At 40.5% G+C, this 21,037-nt stretch overlaps 1 protein-coding gene across 1 annotated transcript in view; it reads left to right on the top strand.

Annotated features, from left to right (window-relative positions):
* Nucleotides 1-20,430, top strand: part of LOC131960400 (protein bicaudal D homolog 1-like) — a 29,248-nt gene extending 8,818 nt beyond the window's left edge. The window contains exons 2-11 of the mRNA XM_059325609.1: nucleotides 2,753-2,965; nucleotides 3,305-3,460; nucleotides 4,665-4,969; nucleotides 5,982-6,156; nucleotides 7,799-8,314; nucleotides 8,400-8,578; nucleotides 10,389-10,782; nucleotides 11,253-11,447; nucleotides 13,696-13,847; nucleotides 14,805-20,430. Of these exons, the coding sequence (XP_059181592.1) occupies nucleotides 2,753-2,965; nucleotides 3,305-3,460; nucleotides 4,665-4,969; nucleotides 5,982-6,156; nucleotides 7,799-8,314; nucleotides 8,400-8,578; nucleotides 10,389-10,782; nucleotides 11,253-11,447; nucleotides 13,696-13,847; nucleotides 14,805-15,825 (3,306 nt within the window). The 3' untranslated portion in view covers nucleotides 15,826-20,430. The remainder of the gene's footprint in view (nucleotides 1-2,752; nucleotides 2,966-3,304; nucleotides 3,461-4,664; nucleotides 4,970-5,981; nucleotides 6,157-7,798; nucleotides 8,315-8,399; nucleotides 8,579-10,388; nucleotides 10,783-11,252; nucleotides 11,448-13,695; nucleotides 13,848-14,804) is intronic.
* Nucleotides 20,431-21,037: the final 607 nt, after the last annotated feature.

Below are 21,037 nucleotides of genomic sequence, written 5' to 3'. Positions count from 1 at the left end.
TACCCCTGTAACAAAAGTTGTCCGTTCCTCATGTTAGAAAAGAAAGCCACATCTATCGTACAACGATGAATGGTCAGTCAGCAGCTTCAGGTGATGAATGTAGCTCATTCCTGATGAAATCCATGGCTGTCCTCAGTTTCACGAAGCAGTGCAGTCCCTCTTTTGTGTCGACTTTGAGCGTGGCTGGGTACTGCAGAGCAAACTTCACCCCGTGTTGGTGAAGCATCTTTTTGCACTCCCTGTATTCTTTTGCGTGCCTGATATTATGGCCAAGTATATCACCCACAATCTGACTTGTATGTCAAGCGATTATGCTGACAGTGAATGTAAATATTGAATTAAAATACCAGACACTGCAGCATAGGGCTCGGCTAGGCAGCCATCTTCTTCAACACGTCACATGAGCAGTACCCTCAGAATATTCACTTGCCTGTTTCCTGCAGTCATGCCTATAAACAAAATCACACATTGACTGGACTTTTCTCTAGCCCAGCTATTCTCAACCTTGGGGTCGGGATCCCAATTGGGGTAGCAAGATGATTTCTGGGTTTTTTTTTTAACTCTTTTTGGTCACTTAATGTCTTTTTTTTTATTATTTTGTGGTCAATTTGTGTCTTTTTTGGTCATTTTGTTTCTTTTTTTAGTCATTTGTGTCTTTTTTTGGTCATTTTGTTTCTTCTTTGCGGTCATTTTGTGTCTTTCTTTGGTCATTTTGTTTCTTTTTTGGTCATTTTGTGTCTTTTCTGGTCATTTTGTCTTTTTTGGTCATTTTGTGTCTTTTTTTTATCATTTTGTGGTCAATTTGTGTCTTTTTTTGTCATTTTGTTTCTTTTTTTGGGTGATCTGAACTGTGTGAGATTCAGTGAGGGGGGTCACGGACAACGTGCATGTTAAATTGGGGGTCGCGACTCAATAAGGTTGAGAACTACTGCTCTAGGCCAACCCATAGAACATGTAGGAGGGATCTGAAGGTGATGATGGAATGATAGACTTTCTCCTACGTATTCTTTCTCCTCTCTTGACATAAGTCGAGCCTAGTGTGGGCTCATTGATTTTACTTCAACATAATTCTTCACTCAGTGTTCAGTGGAGTGGGGGGTGGGCTGCTCGTGTGGAGCAGCTCATTGATCATGAGGTCACTGACATTGGCTTCACATGTTGAACCTCAGCATTAGTGATGCCTCCTTCGTGAATGATTGGTTGGAAAGAATAAATCGCGTACATGATTGAACTGTACTAAATCACTTCCTGAAAAGGTTCATTCTTTTCTCAGCTTCAGATGAACTCCCCGTCTAGTGTTTCTCTCTAAACCGTAAGTGCCAAGAGAGCGCAAGGAGTTGATCAAGCCCGCCCCTCACTCATTCACTGTAGGCATGGTCAGTTCAGTGTGTACTGAACATAGTAGTAGTAGTAGAGTGAAAGGGAGCTAAGGCTCATGAGACACCAGGTGGCAGTGGAATGTATTTTGAGTGCATATTATTTTGATCCTCCTATCAGATACATTTACACCATAGACTGTAGGCTATATAAGTAATGGACGTAGTGACCGTGACGAGTTCATCGATACACTCGTCGCCATCTTGTTTCCGATAGGGGGAGCAGACCATATTTGGACTGTGGAGGCGCGAGAGGGATCTGATCACTGACTACAGAAGTTACTGCTAATTCATGTTAGCATTAACTGCAGCATTAACTGGGATGTTCATTTTGGATGTTCATTCAAATGAGCAGCGACTCCTTGGAGTGTCTGTTAGTCCAACCAAACATTGAACAAGACATTTTGGTAACGCTTTATATTAAGGTCCTTGTAATAACCATTAATTAACAAGTAATAAGGCCCTTGTAAGTCCTTACAAGATGCTTATTAACATTTTTGTGTGTTTATAAGCTTATATAAGTGTTAATAATGGTCATTAAGTTAAAATACAGTGTGAAAGGGTCGAAGTTATGAGACCAAATCGCAAAGGTAGCCACGCCCCTCATCATAAGATTCTTTATCTTCTATTTTCTTCTAAATGGGGCCATTATTTACACTATTAACAGATGAAGATGAAGAAGATTTTTTACTAGCAATTGAGACCATGTTGTCCTAAAAAAATGTTCTAAGGTAATAAATCAGGTGAGAAGTTTTCTCATTTTGCATTGAAATGGATGGGCAGAAATCTTTCCGCAGCCACACTTAGCACCCCCTGCTGGAATTTTCGGTAGAATGCAGCTTAATGCACTTCCTGGTTTGCCTCCCTGCTCAGACCCAGAGGTTGCCGCCTGATTTACACATATATTTTCTTAACCGGACGTAGGCTAGATTAGTTGGTTAGTTAGTTAGTTAATAGACTTTCTCAACCTTTTCTGGGTCATGTAAAGTTTGATAAGAGTCAGGACTTCAATTAGTTAAAATTTATATTGTGGTATTAAAACACGGCTATATAAGAATCGTTCAAACTACTACATACTATCCTATATTCTTGGCATGATAGGTTTTATTTGGGTCATGTGTTGTTGCAGAGGTTGTTATGTTTTTAGGTTTGGCATTCTAAACCCTGCATATCAATTTTCCTTGTTTTTTTTACTCTTTAGATAGCTTTACGACAGCATCAGATTATACATTCTGTCAGAGGCATCAACATATTTACCATGTATATGTGTGTTCCAGTTTTTCCATTCAGAGACCATTTATTCTAACATAAATGTTAAACAAATCATCTCCTAATCATGTCCTTGACACAATTTTGCCTCTCCGACCATTGTCCAGGCATTTGGCCATGCCTATACCACGCAGCGCAAGGTGGCGGAAGATGGGGAGACCAATGAGGAGACGCTGCTGCAGGAGTCCGCCAGCAAGGAGGCCTACTACATGGGCCGCCTCCTGGAGCTACAGTCGGCACTGAAGCACAGCCGATCCACCGCCTCCAATGCTCAGGCTGACAACGAACATCTGAGCACGCTGCTGCAGGAGCTGAGGGAGGTACAGTACAACGCTCAGGTTATGGATATCAGCTGGGTGCTCTTATAAATCAAGAAAATGAATTAATTATTTTTTAAAATAGGCCACATTTTTAAAAAAATAGGATTTTGTGACATTTTCCCATAAGTCAGAGAATATAATCAAACTTTACAGAACAATTTTTCACGAGAAGCAAACACAGTTTTAGCTGACCATATGATTTGCGATAGATCATAGGGACTCTTTCCACACTTTTGTCATGTCATGCTAGTCACTTTCATGCTAATTCCAGTCATTTTCTTGGGTATCTGTGTCATAAACAGCCTGCAGCTCCTGCTCTGTTTCCTTGAACTGTCTCAGCAGAGTAATGAGATGTTGGAACTGCAGCGCAGCCGGATGCGAGAGGAGATCAGGGAGTACAAGTTCCGAGAGGCGCGGCTACTACAAGACTACACCGAGCTGGAGGAGGAGAACATCTCTTTGCAGAAACTGGTGTCAACACTCAAACAGAATCAGGTACAGATGATTCACACACCCTTGGATATACACATTATGGCCCTGAAATAGAGAGTAAACCAAACGACACTTACTCAGCAATGTAAGACATTTGTGATTCTATCGTTAGATTTTCCAATGCCAACATTATTTTCAATATGACGCAGATTTTAGTTTTTCCCAGGTATTTTTGTACATCTCTCATCTACATTTTTTCTTATCTACAATGGGAAATTTAGATACATATTTAAAGTGTGTTTATTGTATGTATATGTGTAGAATGTAAAATTTGCATTCATATGTTCATTTCAAGCTATTCTGCTGATTGACAGTTTGCAGCTGTAATGTGCAAAAACAAAACTGTACTGCACTGTGATAATGCACTATTAAAGGCAAATAAAAAGAAGACTGCAAGTTAGCAAACATCGATGTTCAAACTAAAGCAGGGATTCCCAAAGTGTGGTGCATGCACCCCTGGGGGGTGCACGAGATGAAAAATGTAATGGCGGTCTGATAATTACACAATTACATTTTTTCCCCCCACACAATAATGTGTGGAAAAAAAAGAAGTGTAAATAAACATTTCCTTTGTAAAATGTAAAATCAAAAACTGTAATATTAATTAATAAATAAATGCAGGCTATTCAAAATGCACTTCATCTTAAAATGAAGCGTAGAAGAAGTTGTGTTCTTCCATTTTTCCAACCTGTGTTATGATGACCGGTTGTTTAGCTCCACGCTCATTTAAACTTGCAGCAATTTTTGTTCAACGCGGCTCAAAATATTATAACATTTTCCCCAACTTATGTGCTTTCTGCCTCTGATCCTGAGCCTGTCATCATCCTCTTTGCTCTTAAAAGTGGAAGCTTTCTCATAACTTTGTTGCATTATATTGAAACTGTGTTCAGGTTAATTCAAATGCGAGAGCGCATTGTTGTGATGGTGATTATTTAATTATATGTGTTCTCATTTGAGCATGATTAAACATGCCGCCTTTAATATGGCTATAAAAAAGCTTATTGCATTTTGTTTTTTTTGAAGGTGTGGGGGATTGGGGGTGCGTCAACACGGTTGGGACATAGAAGGGAGTGCGCGGCTAAAAACGTTTGGGAACCGCTGATCTAAAGTATTTAAAACTTTGCAGATGTTTTATAAGAAGTGCATTTGATAGCCAGTATCATAATATGAATACATTGATCTGTCTGTTGCTTCACACCTGATTTAGGTGGAGTATGAAGGCCTGAAGCATGAAAACAAAGTCCTGGAGGAGGAGACTGAGCTCATCAACAGCCAGTTACAGGATGCACTGCGTTTGAAGGACATCTCAGACGGCCAGCTGGAGGAGGCACTGGAGTCTTTGAAGAGCGAGCGTGAGCAGAAGAACCATCTGCGCAGGGAGCTGGTCCACCACCTCAGCATGTGTGATGTGGCCTACACTGGCAGTGCCCACCTGATATTCACTTCTGCCCCGCCCAGTGGCACTGCCACCCCGACAACTCTGCTCTCCCCAAGCGCAGAAGAGCCATCGAGGTGGATATTGTACTACACAAGACTTCCATGGAAAGAAAATGTCATGTACATTACATTGTGATCACAAGAGTGGAGGGACAGAGAGAGTTAAACTGTTTATTAATGACTTAAATCTGATTCTCAATAGCTTTAAATGATTCCTTGACCCAGAAAATGTATATTTTGACACCAAGATTGACCTTCTAAGTAGCTTGGAAAATAAAGCGTTTCTCATAGACTTTATATGGCTGCCATCTCCGATCCGCTATCTTGATGAAGTGGCTCCTACCAAAAATTGAAACCTATAGCGATAGAGAGTATGAGGAAAAAATTTGGTGCTTTTGTCCGCCGTGTCCCCTTTATTTAGCTGAGCCGCCTGACTATGAGGGGATCCAGTAGAGGCGAAAGGCTGAGGCAGTTAAGCCAGGCAGGCAGACTTCAGCTGAGGCAGAGACGCATAGGGTGCAGGTGGGCAGGAGACAGAAATCCAGAGGTAATTGATCCTGAGCACAAGGGGAAATGTGTAAGCAGGCAGGCAGGTGACAAAAAACCTCTTGTGTAAAACAATCTGGCAAAAATTGAGTGTAGAGTCGAACACTGGGAAAATGAAGCTAAAGGTCCAGAAAATAACTGCAGAAACTACAGATGTTACCTTTTAAACAAAGGTACATACATGCACTTTGGTCCTTACAATTCTTCTGTTAACAATTTTGGCTCAACAATGTTTCAGTCAAATCCTAACCCTTTCCCTTCCGCTAAACCTATCAGGGCAGGTGGGTTTTAACAGGTTAATGTTCCGGCTGAAAAACGTACTTACTTACATTTTAAAAGTATCTCAACTCCTTTGGAATCAGGATTATTTATCTTATATGATTTTATGTGACAATCATTGATTGATTGATTGATTGATTGACAGACTGACTGACTGCCTAACTGACTGTTATAGTTAGAAGTCTCTCTAATTTTCTACACTTGCCAAGTGCGAAGAAAAGTAAATCCTCTGGATTAAAAAGATGTTCTATTCCACCTTCAGGTGTAATGGCCACCTCCAGGGGGGGACTGGAGCAGGAGCAGCTACAGGGTCAGTGCCCAGAGCTAATGGAGAGTGCAGAGGCCCGGGTCGGAAAGCTGAGGGGACAGTGACTTCTGACCTTTTCAATGAGATGAACCTTACAGAGATCCAGAAGCTCAAGCAGCAGCTACTGACGGTGAGTCTCTCTGATCAACTATATACAAATAATTGACTCTTATTTTGTTTTTTATATATTTCCCAATAAGATTTTAAGTGTATATGGACATAATGATTCATTTGATTGTTGCAGTCATAATAATTATTTTTTAATTGTCAGAGCTCTCTCCAAAATGTTACATTAAACACCAAGACCTTGAGAAAACATCATAGAAAAATCCATATCCATTGAACTTCCGTTCAATCATAAACTGATGAGAACCCCCCTTATATACATCGGGAAACCATACACCTCCGAATGCTCTAGGTCTCTAGTTTGTGGTTGTAAAGTCTATTGATTATCCTAGAGGTCAATGCAGCTCATTGTAATAGAGCGAGGTCAAGTTTAACAATAGCCAAAAATAACAAATTGGTACTGTGCGACAAAAACAACATGGTGTCTGCCCCAAACTGTGTTGCATTTGCATAAAATGGACATATATGTAAAGAAGAAACTCATGGGTCGCCATGGAAGGCATTCATATCTTGAGGTTAGAGGTCAAGGGACCCCTTTGAAAATGTCCAAACTGTTTTATTAAGCTAAAATTTAGCATAACTTTTGTGCATCATTTAACCCACTTCCCAACAATAATGACATGGTGCACACCAATGGCCCCTTAGGTCTTCTGGTTTCATTAGGTATCTTCACTGTAGCTTTAAGACTTAGCCTGCTACAGCCTCTAAAAGATGAAAAGTCAGCCAAGGACGCTGGCGCCCCCAGCAAGTTGAAGTGGAATGAGTCTCTGATAATGGATAGTTTCCTTGTAATTGCAATATGATGGAAATACAGTGAAACTAGAAAACTGCTTTTATTTTTGAAGGCCATTCTCACATGTTGGTACTGTAATGTCTAGTAAATACATGCATCGCGAAAACAAATGGTGGCTGGCTTAACTGTATTTTCTGAACTGAGGGGTGACTTGACTGCAGTAATATACGGCATAATTAGGCCATGGACATAAGTATCCCCCAACCTTAAGTTTACCCTCCTTTCACCTTTAAAAAGCATGAAAGTGTGCCTGTGCTGCTGCATGTTGCATGGAACCACATGGACCTAATGAAAGAGGTCGTGGCCACAGGAACATCAGGGTCATAGAATCCTGACCACTAAATTGCAAAATGTAAATTTTCATTCGGGCCCTTATTCTTGTGTTTAAAAAAAGAGAAAAAGTGGATTACGCTTTATCTTCTATTTTACTCTAAATAGGACCATAAAGTGGAAGAAAATTTGAAACTAACCATTGAGACCATAGACTCATTATGAGAATGCCTAATGAGGTAATAAATCAACTGAGATGTATTGACTTCCGTAAAAAACGAATTATTTTTGCAACTAGTGGTGTCTCCCCCTGTTGACCATTAAAAAGAATACAGATTTAAAGGACTTCCACATTGGCCCCGATGTTCAGGCCGCGGGGTTATCTTGTTTTACATCCATTTAAACCTCATTTAGTCTTAGTTTAGTCTTGGTGAGAATTAAAATTACAGTACAACAATTGAAGATGAGGATGCAGAATATGAGTTGGACCCAATGCATACCACTTTAAAACTAAGTCTTAAATTGATGGGTCATGAGCCTGGACATTTTTATTTGTAATTCTTTTTTGTTTTTGCCCCTTCAGGTTGAACGTGAGAAAGTTTCACTGATGACCAGTCTACAGGAGTCCCAGACCCAGCTCCAGCACACTCAGGGGGCCTTGAACGAGCAGCATGAGAAGGCCCTCCACCTTAGCCAGAGAGTCACTGCCCTCCGTCGCCTGCATCGAAGGGTCCACCTTAACCAGGAAGCTCACGTCAGTGCCACCTATCAGCTCACCTCTGAGGCCCTGATGGAGCTGGACGGAGATGAGGAGCAGGCTGAAGAAGAAGGAGGAACTGAGGAGGATAGGAGTGAAACACTGAACAAAAGTCATGTATTTTCATACCAGACGCCTGGTCTGGAGATCCTGCAATGCAAGTACCGCGTGGCTGTGACAGAGGTGGTAGAGCTCAAGGCGGAGTTAAAGGCCCTCCGTGACAGACTGACACATTGTCTCGAGGGAGCAGCGGAGGAGAAGCCAAGGCACAGTAGTCAGCTCCAGAAGTTGGAGAGACAAGTTGCTTTATTGGAAAAGAGCTACCGAGAGGAACGGGAGAAGGTAACCATGTCATACTTACTGTGTCTGTCTAAATAGAATGAGAGATAGTCGTAGAAGTAAAGGATTTCCTCTCCTCTCCTCATAGATTTCTAGCTTGGAGTTGCAGCTGCAGGAAGCTCAGTCGGCAGCCAATGAGAGACAGGGTGCATTGAACGCAGCTCAGGATGAGTTGGTGATCCTGAGTGAGGAGCTCGCCCAGCTCTACCACCACGTCTGTTTGTGCAACAATGAGACACCCAACCGCGTCATGCTGGACTACTACAGGTCTGACTGTTGTTTTATTAGTAGGCCCAGTTTGTGTAGGCTGCATTTAAGGGAGGGTGACTTTGGGAAAAAAAGATATAAATTCAACTGAAAAACTCATTTGTTACATTACATACGACCAAATTCCTCTCCTGCACTTTTAATCTCAGTCTGTGTTTTCTGTGTGAGATATATGAACTGACAAACTGACTACAGGTCACAAAAGTAGTAACCCTGCATTAACTTCCCTTTCAAAAGGGAATGCTGCTTGGGTGTAGAAGGGGCCATTTTTCCCATTAAGAGCTTTTCTTTTTTGATCAGGACAGAATATGCACTGGCTCTCCATGTCTGTCAGCATTCCAGGGTGTATCTTGAGCCATTGCACAGCTTGCTGTTGTCCAGCTTGCTATTGCCTTTGAAGGGAATCACTTGGATTGGCAAGGTTTGCCCCAAACCTTCTGGCTCAGCCTTGGATGAATAGTTTGTCAGTTGGACTGAGGACTGTTCTGTCCCCAAAGCTGAAGTGTTTCCCAATATCCTCATTCAAATATCCTCCCATGCTGAAACCAGCCAGAGAAAATCCCCACCCGCTCTGTTGAGTAATCTTGAAAGTCTTGGCCTACTGAATTTCCTCTACATGCAAGTTTTTATTCACACTACTACAAAATCTGCCTTTAGGACGTCATGGGCTAGGTAAGCTTGATAGCTTTGTCCACCACTTGTGTCCACCAGCAAGCTCTACTACACTAGCAATCTTCTTGCCACAACTCTAAAAAAAAAAATCCTCAGCCATCCATATAACAGCAGTCTAAGGTATTTCTTAGACTTACTGAAAAATGGTTGTTTATGCAGTGGTGTTGTTTGTTCTTGGTTAGGAACCAATGTACCTTACAGGTAAAAAAAAAAAAAAAAATGAAGGCACAAAGCTTTATTCATTTCAGTGGATAATTGTTATTTTTTAGATCACAAAATGTTTTTCCCTTACCGGTAGCTGGATACCACAGGTTAGCAGAGATCACTTTAAGAAGACACACATTTCCAACTGGTTACACTGTAAAAAAAGAAGAGTTGGGTGAAATCAAAACTTCAAGGCAACAAACTTCGATAAAATTTTAAGTTGGACAATTAAACTAAATATTTTAAGTTTTGTTTTTGAGTTTGCTCAACTCTGAATTCAGATTTTTGTCAACTCAACTGTAAATTTTTCTAACTTATAATTTTACATTGTAATAACTTTTAATCCTTACTTCTGCTAACTTCTGCAATGCAATGTGCTGAATTGGCATGATTGTAACGCCGCTATGAAATGTCAGCTAATGTTGCGACCACAATTTTGAGTTAGCATTGATACGCTAATGGCTACTCTTGTAGCTGTAACAAGCAGCGCCGCTAGCATCAGTTAGCCGCTAGCATCAGTTAGCCGCTAGCTTTCGCTAATGACCGAATTTCACCGCTTTCACGCATTTCACGACAAAGAAATAAGAGTTAGTAAGAACTAATTGTCCCTTGTTGTGAACACCAACTTAAAGATATAAGTAACAACAACTCACCAACTTGTTTTTGAGCAAACAATTGGCTTCCTTTGTTGTGCTAACTTACATTATTGCCCTAAATGTCAATAATTTATATTTCCAAGTTTTACCAACTTTAATCACTGTTTAAGGCCAAAAAATACAAGTTGGCTTTTTTGCAGTGTACCAGTGTGGTGGAATGAGTAGAGATGAGTGTAGGGAAATCACCAGAAATGTTTAATATCTGTAGCATATGTCAACCAAAATAACAAAGGTTCAACAGGTCAAAAAACCTAATTCACTCTAACCTTTTTTTCTAGACAAGGCAGAGGGCTCCGGGGCCTCAGCGCTAGTCTTAAAGCCATGTCTTCGGACAACAGCAAAGTCCTTCTCACACCACGCCTTGCCAGGCGGCTGGCTGCTGTCTCTACAACAACCTTAACTCCTGGAGAGTCACGGAGCCCCTCGCAATCTCCATCCAAGGAGCCCTTATCTGGGGAGGGGGGGAAAGAGGAGAGGGAGGGGGGCAAGGAGGGCCTCCAAGTGCCATCCCAGCAGAGCCTGCCGCCTTGCACACCTCCGACCCGTTCACCCAGCATCAGTGCCTCTTCATCGTCATCGTCGTCATCATCATCACCTGCCATGGAACCGGCTGGTGAAATACGCAGGGAGCCCATGAATATATACAACCTCAATGCCATCATCAGAGACCAGGTAGAACTGTTTTCATGTTAATGTCAGTAGAATACCCGGTAACGCTTTATATTAAGGTCCTTGTAATAACCATTAATTAACAAGTAATAAGGCCCTTGTAAGTCCTTACAAGATGCTTATTAACATTATTGTGTGTTTATAAGCTTATATAAGTGTTAATAATGGCATTACAAACACCCATCACCCACCCATTATGTCTTTGTCATGCCTTTATTAATCTTATTTTGTTTGCTTATTGACATTAAAATATACTTTATTGCTCATCTATTATAAGTTAACTATAAGTTAACTATGCTTTTTGCAACTACCGGAAGCGAGAACAATGCCTTATTACTTGTTCTTAATGGTTATTAAGGACCTTATTATAAAGCGTTACCGAATACCCTCTTTTCTTTTCTCCTTTGTCTTTAAATTGTCGTTCCTTTTCTTGTCTCTCTTGTCCTCACCTCCTCGCTCCTCTCCTCTCCCAGGTGAAGCACCTCCAGCGGGCAGTAGACAGGTCTCTGCTGCTGTCCAGACAGAGAGCTGCAGCCAGGGAATTGGCCCCTCTGCTTGACAAGAACAAAGAGAGCTGCTTGGAGGAGATCCTGAAGCTCAAGTCTCTGCTCAGCACTAAGAGAGAGCAGATAGCCACCCTCCGACTGGTACTCAGGGCTAACAAACAGGTAAAACATGGTGCACATGTTATGAGTGTAGCTAAACAATACTGACAGGTGTAATAATTATTTGGTAATGTGAACAATAATAACCGTCATAAATGTTACTGCTGCTACAACCAACGTCTGCATACCGACCAATAATGCTAAATGAATTGCAACAATGTTATCCTAAAAATATGCACGAGTATAAAATAAATCTATTAGGTTGGGAATCATTGTTCCAGGAACGTTCTGGTCTCACAGTCATCCAGTATGTTGTTAATTTTTGACAATGGGCCCCTTATTGGGCAGTAGCCCATTATGTATTGCAACAATATCCATTAATTAGGGGTGGAATGGTTCAAAAAGTTCATATGACGATTCAAGGGTAATTGTTTTTGGTTCGGTACGAATTTTACTAGCATAGTATGCTAACTCACCTGACACGTGGCTTTCTCTTTTGGTAAATCGCTGGATGACAATCTCTGGGTAACTCTGAGCCCTTAGGCACAAGTGAGATATTCAGTGATTCGTAAACGCCCAGTGCTAGACAGAAAACAAATCAAATCACACACACAGTACTGTCCAACTGGATCTCTGGCAATAGAAAAAAACATATTGTGTGAAAATATAGAACTAACTTTTTATGATGTTTTGTTCATGGGACCAAGATTTCTACCTGAACAGATTTGTGCTAAATTAAGGATACATGAACGAAACATTTGCGATGAAGTACCTGTTTCTTTTTCTATGCTTCTACCGCACAAACCAGGGCTTTGTTCACAGATTTTTATCAGTTAAAAAAAATAGTGGCATCTATATCCAGTTGATAGTCTCACCCTCATTTTACTTTGCCACCAGATACATAGGAAATCAAAGTAATGCTTATAATACTAAAACAGTGCTGGGGCTTAGCAAAGCTTCTAGAGAATGAGTCGAGCAGCTTATAGTCTGTTTACTGGTCTACCCTTCCCTGAAACAAATCACAACAACCAATACGATGATTCAAAGACTCACTTGGCTGACCCATAGATTGTATATAAATAATGGATGTAGTGACCATGATGTCACCCATTGGTTTGCCGACTGCCCGTTTGAAGCATTGAGTTCAGTGTTACACTCGTTGCCATCATTCTTTTTGTCTGTCGCCATCTTGGTTTCGGAAACTGGGAACAGACCATATTTGGACTGGGGAGGAGAGAGAGGTGGATCTGACTGACAACCGAGGACACTGCACTATACGCCATCTACACCGGCAACCTGACTGCACTTGGCTGATAGCTACGTGTGCGAAGAAGTCGCTGCTAATTCATGTTAGCATTAACTGTGATGTTAATTTTGGGTAGCAAAAAACAAAAACAATATATATGTTACTTACCTGGAAAAAACAGTGACTCCTTGGAGTGTCTATTAGTCTATTAGAAGAGATATTTTTAAATGAACAAAATGTTCAAATATACTGTCCTTAAGTGAAAATACAGTGTGAAACGTTATGACCGACCTGCCAATCAAAGGTAGCCACACCCCAAATCATACAATTCTTAATCATCTATTCACTTCTAAATTGGACCATTATTTACACAATATCATATTGTCTTGAGGAACATTTTTTTACTAGTGAGACCATATTGTTGTCATGATCATTTTTTTCTGAGGTAAAAAATCAAGTGAGAAGTTGATTCATTTTGTATTGAGATAGATAGGACCAAAATGCTTCTGCAACCGCCGTCAGTGACCCCTGCTGGATTTTTTGGTAGAATGTTGGCTTAAGGCATTCCTGGTTTGCCTCACTGCCCAGACCTGGAGGTTGCCACCTGGGCTGACCCAAACATCTCCCTTATTGCTTTTAGTTTATATTGCTTTCTTTATATGACCCCAAGCAATGTGTGCATCAGTGGAACAATGAAGATATTACAGCTAACTTATTACTGACAGAATATCTGCCATTAAATAAAACAGAACTCTGATATCGATTTAGATTCAACACGGGTGAAATTATGATTTAGCCTCTACAGTTTTCATGAGCCACTTCCTGTGCAGAGCACTTGCAACTCACTTGAAGCTGTTGCTCTAAGCTCTAAATGCTATTTGGGTGTGGAACATTTCAGTGAAGTGAGCTCTTTTTTTAAAATTTTCCATTCATTTTTATAGCAGTGGATTTACACAGTGTAGCCTTTATGTGGTAAATGTGATAACAGGAAGTAGAAACTGGGGTTACTAAAGTGATACCAATAACACAAGAATTTATGATATGTACGTGTGTGTGTTCACCCAGACGGCAGAGGGGGCTCTGGAAAACTTGAAGAGTAAGTATGGAGCGGAGAAGTCCATGGTGACTGACACCATGATGAAGCTGAGGAATGAGCTGAAGGCCCTGAAGGAGGATGCCGCCACCTTCTCCTCTCTGCGAGCCTTGTTTGCAACCAGGTCAGAGACAAAACAGAAGGAATTTAAGTCCACCTCTTAATATTTATTGCGATGACTCAGATGTGCAATCTGAAAAATGTTGCTTCCAGTGATAAAGCTACAGAGCAGTTACCCTCAGTTCTATTTTTGAATTTCCAAAAATTAATGAATGCCACTTTGCCATACCACAGGTATATTCAAGAAAACACAGAGGAGTTGTTTTAATATCAGCCCTTTTATGTCTCAAAGGAGTAGAGTAAAGGAAAAGGATGACATTTTGGGAAATATGATTATTAGATATTAAGATGAGAGTTAGATGAGTGGATTGATACCAGTCTTGTGTCAGCGCTAGAACCAACTTAGCTTAGCGCAAAGACTGGAAACAGCAAATCTTACTTTGTTTGAAGGTATCCGCTTACAAGCACCTTTGTACCCCCAGTCACTCCCCCACTCCCCTCCCCTGTTTTCATGTTGTAAAGTGTATTGAGTATATTCCTATGTTGCTCCTCCCTTCGCCTCATGTTGTGCTGTATCTCTTTTTCGGATGTCAGAGGACGCTGGTGGTGTTTGTTTGCCACTTCTCCATCTAAAGTTTATTATATGTATGTTTATGTATATGTTTGGACAGGTTGATTGCTAATTCTTCCATCCCTGTCGTCCTGTCCTGTCCACCCCTATTGCCTGTTTAGCATCTTTGAGTGTCTAGAAAATCGCTATATAAATTAAATGTATTATTATTATTATTCAAACTCACATATGTATTTAAAAAATTACATTTAAAAGCAACATGTTATGGAGGGCTTCAGGAAGTCACTGCACCTGTCCAAGAAACAGACATGAGAATAGCATTGATCTTCTCATCCAACTAGTTAGCAAGTGAATTCCCCTCTTTATTGCTTAATTTTTTTCAATTTTTGCTTCAGATGATTTCACATTTGTTTCTGCTTTTTTAACCCGCTGAAACCTTGCTGCCTTCAGGTGTGATGAGTATGTAACCCAGCTGGATGAGATGCAGAGGCAGCTGGCTGCAGCCGAAGATGAAAAGAAGACTCTGAACTCCCTCCTGCGGATGGCCATCCAGCAGAAACTGGCTCTCACGCAGCGCTTGGAGGATTTGGCTTTTGATCAAGAGCAGACCCACCGAACCCGCGGGGGCAGGCTGAACCGCGTCAAGACCAGCACCCCCAAAGTAAGTCCCCCAACCTCGGCTGCGGCCTCCAACCTAGCCCAAGGTTCCTCTCCAGCTTCGACCCCTGTCAGCCTTCCCCTTTCTGGCCTTCCTAGTGCTACGTTAATTCTTCCTGATGATCCCACTGTGCCCCTGAGCCCATCTGTGTTCAGTGCACCTCTGGCCACCGATCCATCCTCCCCCTTGTTACACAAACCCTCTCGCAGTCCATCATCACCAGCGGTTGCCTCATTGGCTGGCCCTTCGGTGTCAGAGAGCCCCCCATGTCTGGAGGCCCCTTCCTCTCCCTCAGCACGGACCCCGCCCTCAACCCCTCTGAAGCTGGCTCACTCTCAGTGGACTCTGGGGGTGCGGACGTTTATGGTTGACTCCCACAGTTTCAGTGTCAACCTCTCCCCCGCTCTGCCCCGTAGCTCGGGCGTCTCAAGGCAGTACACCCCGGACTCTCAAACCTCACCCCCATCCACCACCACCACCACCACCACCACCATTAGGCCAACCCAACCAGGATCTGCCCCTTCCTCTCCCTACCGGTCCCCAGCTCTGGGGCTCAGGCACTCCACATGGAGCCCCTCACCCCGAACTCGGCCCTTGTCTAGCCTGACACGCTCTTCTGTCCTCCACACTCCTTCCTCCCCCTCCCCTTACTCCTCCTCCTACAGCTATTCCTCTACCTACCACAGCTCCTCCCCTGCTTTTAGCCCCTCGAGTTCCTACCTCACCTCTGGCACCTCCACCGCCTACAGCCACTCCTCCAACTACACCCCCCTCTACCCTAGATACTATAGTTCTTACCGGCCCCGGCACTGACCCCTTACTATAAATCCCTTACTATAAGTCCTTTGAAAGCTTTTACACCAGGCTCCTTATTGACATTAAAAACTGCAATTCCCATCATCCTCTTTTTGTCACCTGAGAGAGTGGGGGCTCACAGAGAGGAGGACAGAGTGGTTTCCTGTTTCCCAGTTCCTGTCTTCCTGTGCCTAAACTTTGGCCTATGGGTTCTGAATGTTCGGTGACTTTGCTCAGGGATTTGACATAAGGAGCACAAGCGGCCTCACCTTCCTTCTATTCTGAGACTGCTGATTGGTCCACAGGAGGACATTAAAGGAGACTTTTTAGCGAGAGTTTTTAGCATTTAGGTTCTTCAGGTTGAGACCACACATGCATGAAATGATTAAAACAGAGAGACATTCAGACATTGACTAGACATTTGGCAGACACTTTCACAGGTTCAAATGAGGGCCATGACACATTAAATACCGTACCGTATATTCAATATAATATCCACTCTAGTGAGTATGTATACACAAACACTTTAAACCACATGTCTTTCAGTGCAAGCATTCTACCTGGATGTAGAAGGGTTCAGTATGATTCAAACAAATTTGGCTGCAAGTGTTGTCTAAACATGTCTGAAGGCAAAAGTGTTTATACTAGTTTCAGTTGGCCACACTCAAAGGTTTGTTGGGACACAATGATACATCCCCAAAGCGATTTGGTATTGCACTTAGTGGTAGTAGTAGCTGTATGAAGGATATAAAAGAGTGCCTGCAATTTTTTACGCCTATGCACACCTGCCCCATTGCTGCCAAAAATTCAGCATGCTTGTTGACTTGTTTTTGAAAGTTAGGAAAATTGTCGAAGATGCAGCTCCCTGAATTCAATGTTGGATTTTGAGGTGAGGGTGCTGGAGAGTCTCTTGGGCTGTCCAACAATAACTTTGTTTGAGACATACTGACTCCTTATGTGTATGCTTTAAACTCACCCTATAATCTCTTTCACACACACAAACTTGTATGATAAGACAGTTGTTGACAAGGAGTTATGGACTAGTCTTTGGTATGCACAGTATATTTTCTGTCATGGTGGGTATTTATTTCCAGGAAGAATCTATTAGTGCACCTCAATGTTTATTCTTCTTTTCTTGCCCAGGGCTTTTGCTTTCATCAGCTCAACCTTCAGCCATTGTGGCCATTTCTAGCACCACCTAGTGGTTTGCTCTTATGTAGCCATGTACACAGCTATGCATGATCCCATTTGAATACTCTTATAATGAAGACTTCCCCTTCCTTCCATATGAAAAATGGATCCGACAGAGGTATAGGCTGTATTAAGGCCCATGCCAGGGAGGAATGTATGAGAAAGAGGAGTAGGAGAGCACTCAATCATGGCATATGGCCAGTACAAGGAAGTAATATGACTTGGAGTTAGCTCTGGGATGTGTCTTAATAGTCTTATGTTTACTACAGTAACTACTGTCTGACAATTAAGTGGAAATCCTCAACAAACAAAATTGCCCCAACATATCACCCATTAGTTATAACTTTCCTTTCCTTTATCCCCATGAGATACATTGGTCTGGAAAAATGAACTTTTGGGGGCTATGATAACAGTAATTTCTAATTTTCCTCTTTTTGGTCTTGTTCAAACATATCCAGGTTGCTAACAAATCCAATTTATGCGGAACATAAGATCTGAACCTTTTTGCAAATTTGGTATTTCTTATTCTTTGCTATTTTTTTTTACCCCCAAACCCTACTGCCGTTTCTTATTGTTACTTTTAGCTTATTAATGATGATCACTAGAGAGGGACATTTATAGTTTTGGGCAGGTAAAATAAGTTTAAATATACTGTGTACGTTATATTTCAAAACACTTTGTAACCATATTATGAAATGCAGGACTTGACTCAACAAACGTGATACAACAGAGTACTACCACATGACCGCATGACTTAATATCTTTATATCACAGATTGACATGAAGAGGAAGTGATTGAAGACTATTCTGACCATCATGGCTGACTTCAGAGTTATGTTGGTAAACCCACAATGTAGCACCCTCTTGTGCCTCTGAGGCCATCTGCAGAGGTTAATCCCATGACACAGAATGAATGTATTCAATTTATGTTAAATTCATAGCACTGCACCAGACTCAGGGAACGTAACACACCTCATTTAACCTGTAATGAGTCAAAAAGCAAACCAGAAGGACTAAAAACAGTATGATATTGTTTTGGCTGAGAGAATTGATCTCCCAAGAGAGGGTTAGGGTTAGGTTAGGTATGGCTTAGAAGTAGGAGTTAATTTCCCGTCAAGTTATTGTTTTGCATCTTAACCAGAGTCACACAAGAAGATTAATATCAATTTTATCTGGGTGTCCAGGACAGAAATAGTTGCTTTGTTTATCCTTTTATTCCACTTTTGTAGTTGATCTAATCCAAGCAGTTTAACTAATTTCAATTCGCTAAATTTGGATTCATTTTGGATTTATTACATTAATAATGCAGGTGCAACTGCGTGTGATTGTATCTTTGCAGACATTTCCCTACTTATGACACTGTTATTTCTGCTAAATGAGATACATAGCTGTCAGAAATTACTGATATCAAAAACTTTGAGAATAAGACCTTGAAAACTGCTGTGGATTTATCCCAACTCTGCTGATTTTCTGAACAACACTGAGTATACTGCCCCACAAAGCCAAACTGCAGTAACTACATTTTTGGTTGAAATTGAGTTATAACTAAAATTGAATTCCATAATGTCTGTTTTGTCATGTGATAAAGTTTTAGATTTTAATTTTACTTTATTTCAGAGAAATTATATACAAATTGTAGTAACTACAAAATCCAACTCAAAACCAAAGCAGACAGCAGTAATTGCACTTAAAACAGTCTGCTTTGAAAATGAAAATCTGACCACAATAAGTGGTCTGCTTTGACTGTGATACAGTGTAGCCTTGTATTTCTTCATAGTGAAGATGAGAATAGAAATTATATGTTTTTTATAGGGAAATTATTATCTAGATAGTGATTAAGTAAAAAAAAAAGTGAGATAAAATGATATTAAGAATAAAATATAACATTACTTTATAATATTAAGTCTAAAATACACAAATCTTTTTAAAAAAGAGTTGTTAAAAACTTTTAAATGCATTTTTGACAAAATCAATTTGAGAATGTTTATTCACTGAAAACAAAATATAAAAGCTGAAAGAAGAGAACAACATTGTAGTTACTGCATTACTCTTACAACCTTTTACTCAAAATTTCAAGGCAACAAACTTCGATAAAATTTTAAGTTGGACAATTAAACTAAATATTTAAAGTTTTGTTTTTGGATCTGCTCTGGATTCAGATTTTTGTCAACTCAACTGTAAATTGTACTAATTTATAATTTAACATTGTAATAACTTTTAATCCTTACTTCTGCTAAGTTCTGCAATTTGACGAACGCTGCTATGAAATGTCAGCTAATGTTCGACCACAATTTTGAGTTAGCATTGATACGCTTATGTCTACTCTTGTAGCTGTAACAAGCAGCGCTGCTAGCATCAGTTAGCCGCTAGCTTTCGCTAATGACCGAATTTCACCGCTTTCACGCATTTGACAACAAAGAAATAAGAGTTAGCAGAACTATTGTCCCTTGTTGTGAACCCACACTTAAAGATAAAAGTAACAACAACTCACAAACTTGTTTTTTGAGCATACAACTGGCTTCCTTTGTTGTGCTAACTAACATTATTGTCCTAAATGTCAGTAATTTATATTTCCAAGTTTTACCAACTTAAATCACTGTTTTAGGCCAAAAAATACAAGTTGGCTTTTTTGCAGTGCAGCAATGCAAAACCAGAGTGGATTCACTACATTTTGAGCATAAAAATTACATCATTAATACATGTAGAAATAAGTGTCATATCACTTACCTACCTAACTACTACTAGTAACTACTACTAACCCATTTGGCTGGCCAGTTAAGTTTTTCTCATTTTTACCCTTAGTGTAGTTACTGCAGTTAGACTCTGTAGGGCAGTATAGGTCTAAAACACACCTTCCAGGAGCTGTTTTATTTAGTCATCATATGTGGTTAACTAGCAAGCCAGTAAGCAATACATCCAAGGGTCTGTACTGGACTCCCTATTGATGTTGATCTTCCCATTTGACCTGAGTTGACAGACACCCATCACATTTCTTAAAAGGTATTCTTACTTATATATACTTGAATAATGGCGAACATCATTTGTGAGATACATAAGTTCAGCATACATGATACCGTATTCCCTGTGTGTTTATGCCTTACAAAACTGATTATACAGCACCGACAGTGTAGCCGAAAAAAATTGTGCTTGGTTTATTTTTCATTTCCATGCCTGCACCACAGGCTAAATTGCTTGTTTTGTGTGTATTGGTTTTTGGCTTGAATTGTTTCCAGTGGGGTTTTATAATGGCTCAGCAAAGTCAGATAATACTTTTGACTGTCACTAGATATGTTTTGTCAGGACGCTGGGCAAATACTTGCCAGGTCCAATTTTTCTGCAGTGTACACCTTCCTATTTTTCCCTTTGTATTATTGTAACTTTTAAACACCATTTTCTTCTTTAATTTCTCGTTATTTTGATTTTATCTCGTGATTTTGACTTTTATTCTCATTTTGAATCATTTCTCGTGACTTCAACTTTCTCATTTTGACCTTTTTTTCATGATTTCAACATTTTTTTCATTTTGACTTTTTTCTTGTGACTTCTTTTTTCCTTTCTTTCTTTCTTTCTTTCTTACTTTCTTTCTTTCTTTCTTTTCTTTTTGTTTACTATTGTCTTAGATTGTGAAAACTCTCTTTCCTACAACAAACATTTTAAAATATGCAACATGGGGCAAAAACACATTTGACAGGCATCTTTTTTTCAGATTCCTGATTGGCTATTTAAAAATAGTTTGTGCGATTGTAGGCCCACATCTTGCCTTTTTTCTACCTCAAGCCATTAAAACACTATGTCAATCCGATTGACATTTGAAGAGGAGTTCTCTTTACATTCTCTGTATGCTTGATCAATGATTTCTTCATGGTACATTGTGAAGGTGGGAAATTGGCTAAATCTCAAGTTAGGACCAATCATAACACCCTCAACCATGTGGAACTGGTGGAATCTGTTTTCATTGTGCCAGCCTGTCAGCAATTTGCATCTCAAATGAACTTCCAAGATTTTATTAGTTGAGGCAAAGTTGTGGTAATTCAAAAGT

The sequence above is a fragment of the Centropristis striata genome, chromosome 22, assembly GCF_030273125.1.
Source record: "Centropristis striata isolate RG_2023a ecotype Rhode Island chromosome 22, C.striata_1.0, whole genome shotgun sequence".
In the NCBI taxonomy this organism is placed as follows: Eukaryota; Metazoa; Chordata; class Actinopteri; order Perciformes; family Serranidae; genus Centropristis; species Centropristis striata.
The sequence above is the reverse complement of the archived record's forward strand: the minus strand, read 5'-3'. Positions and strand labels throughout refer to the sequence as shown.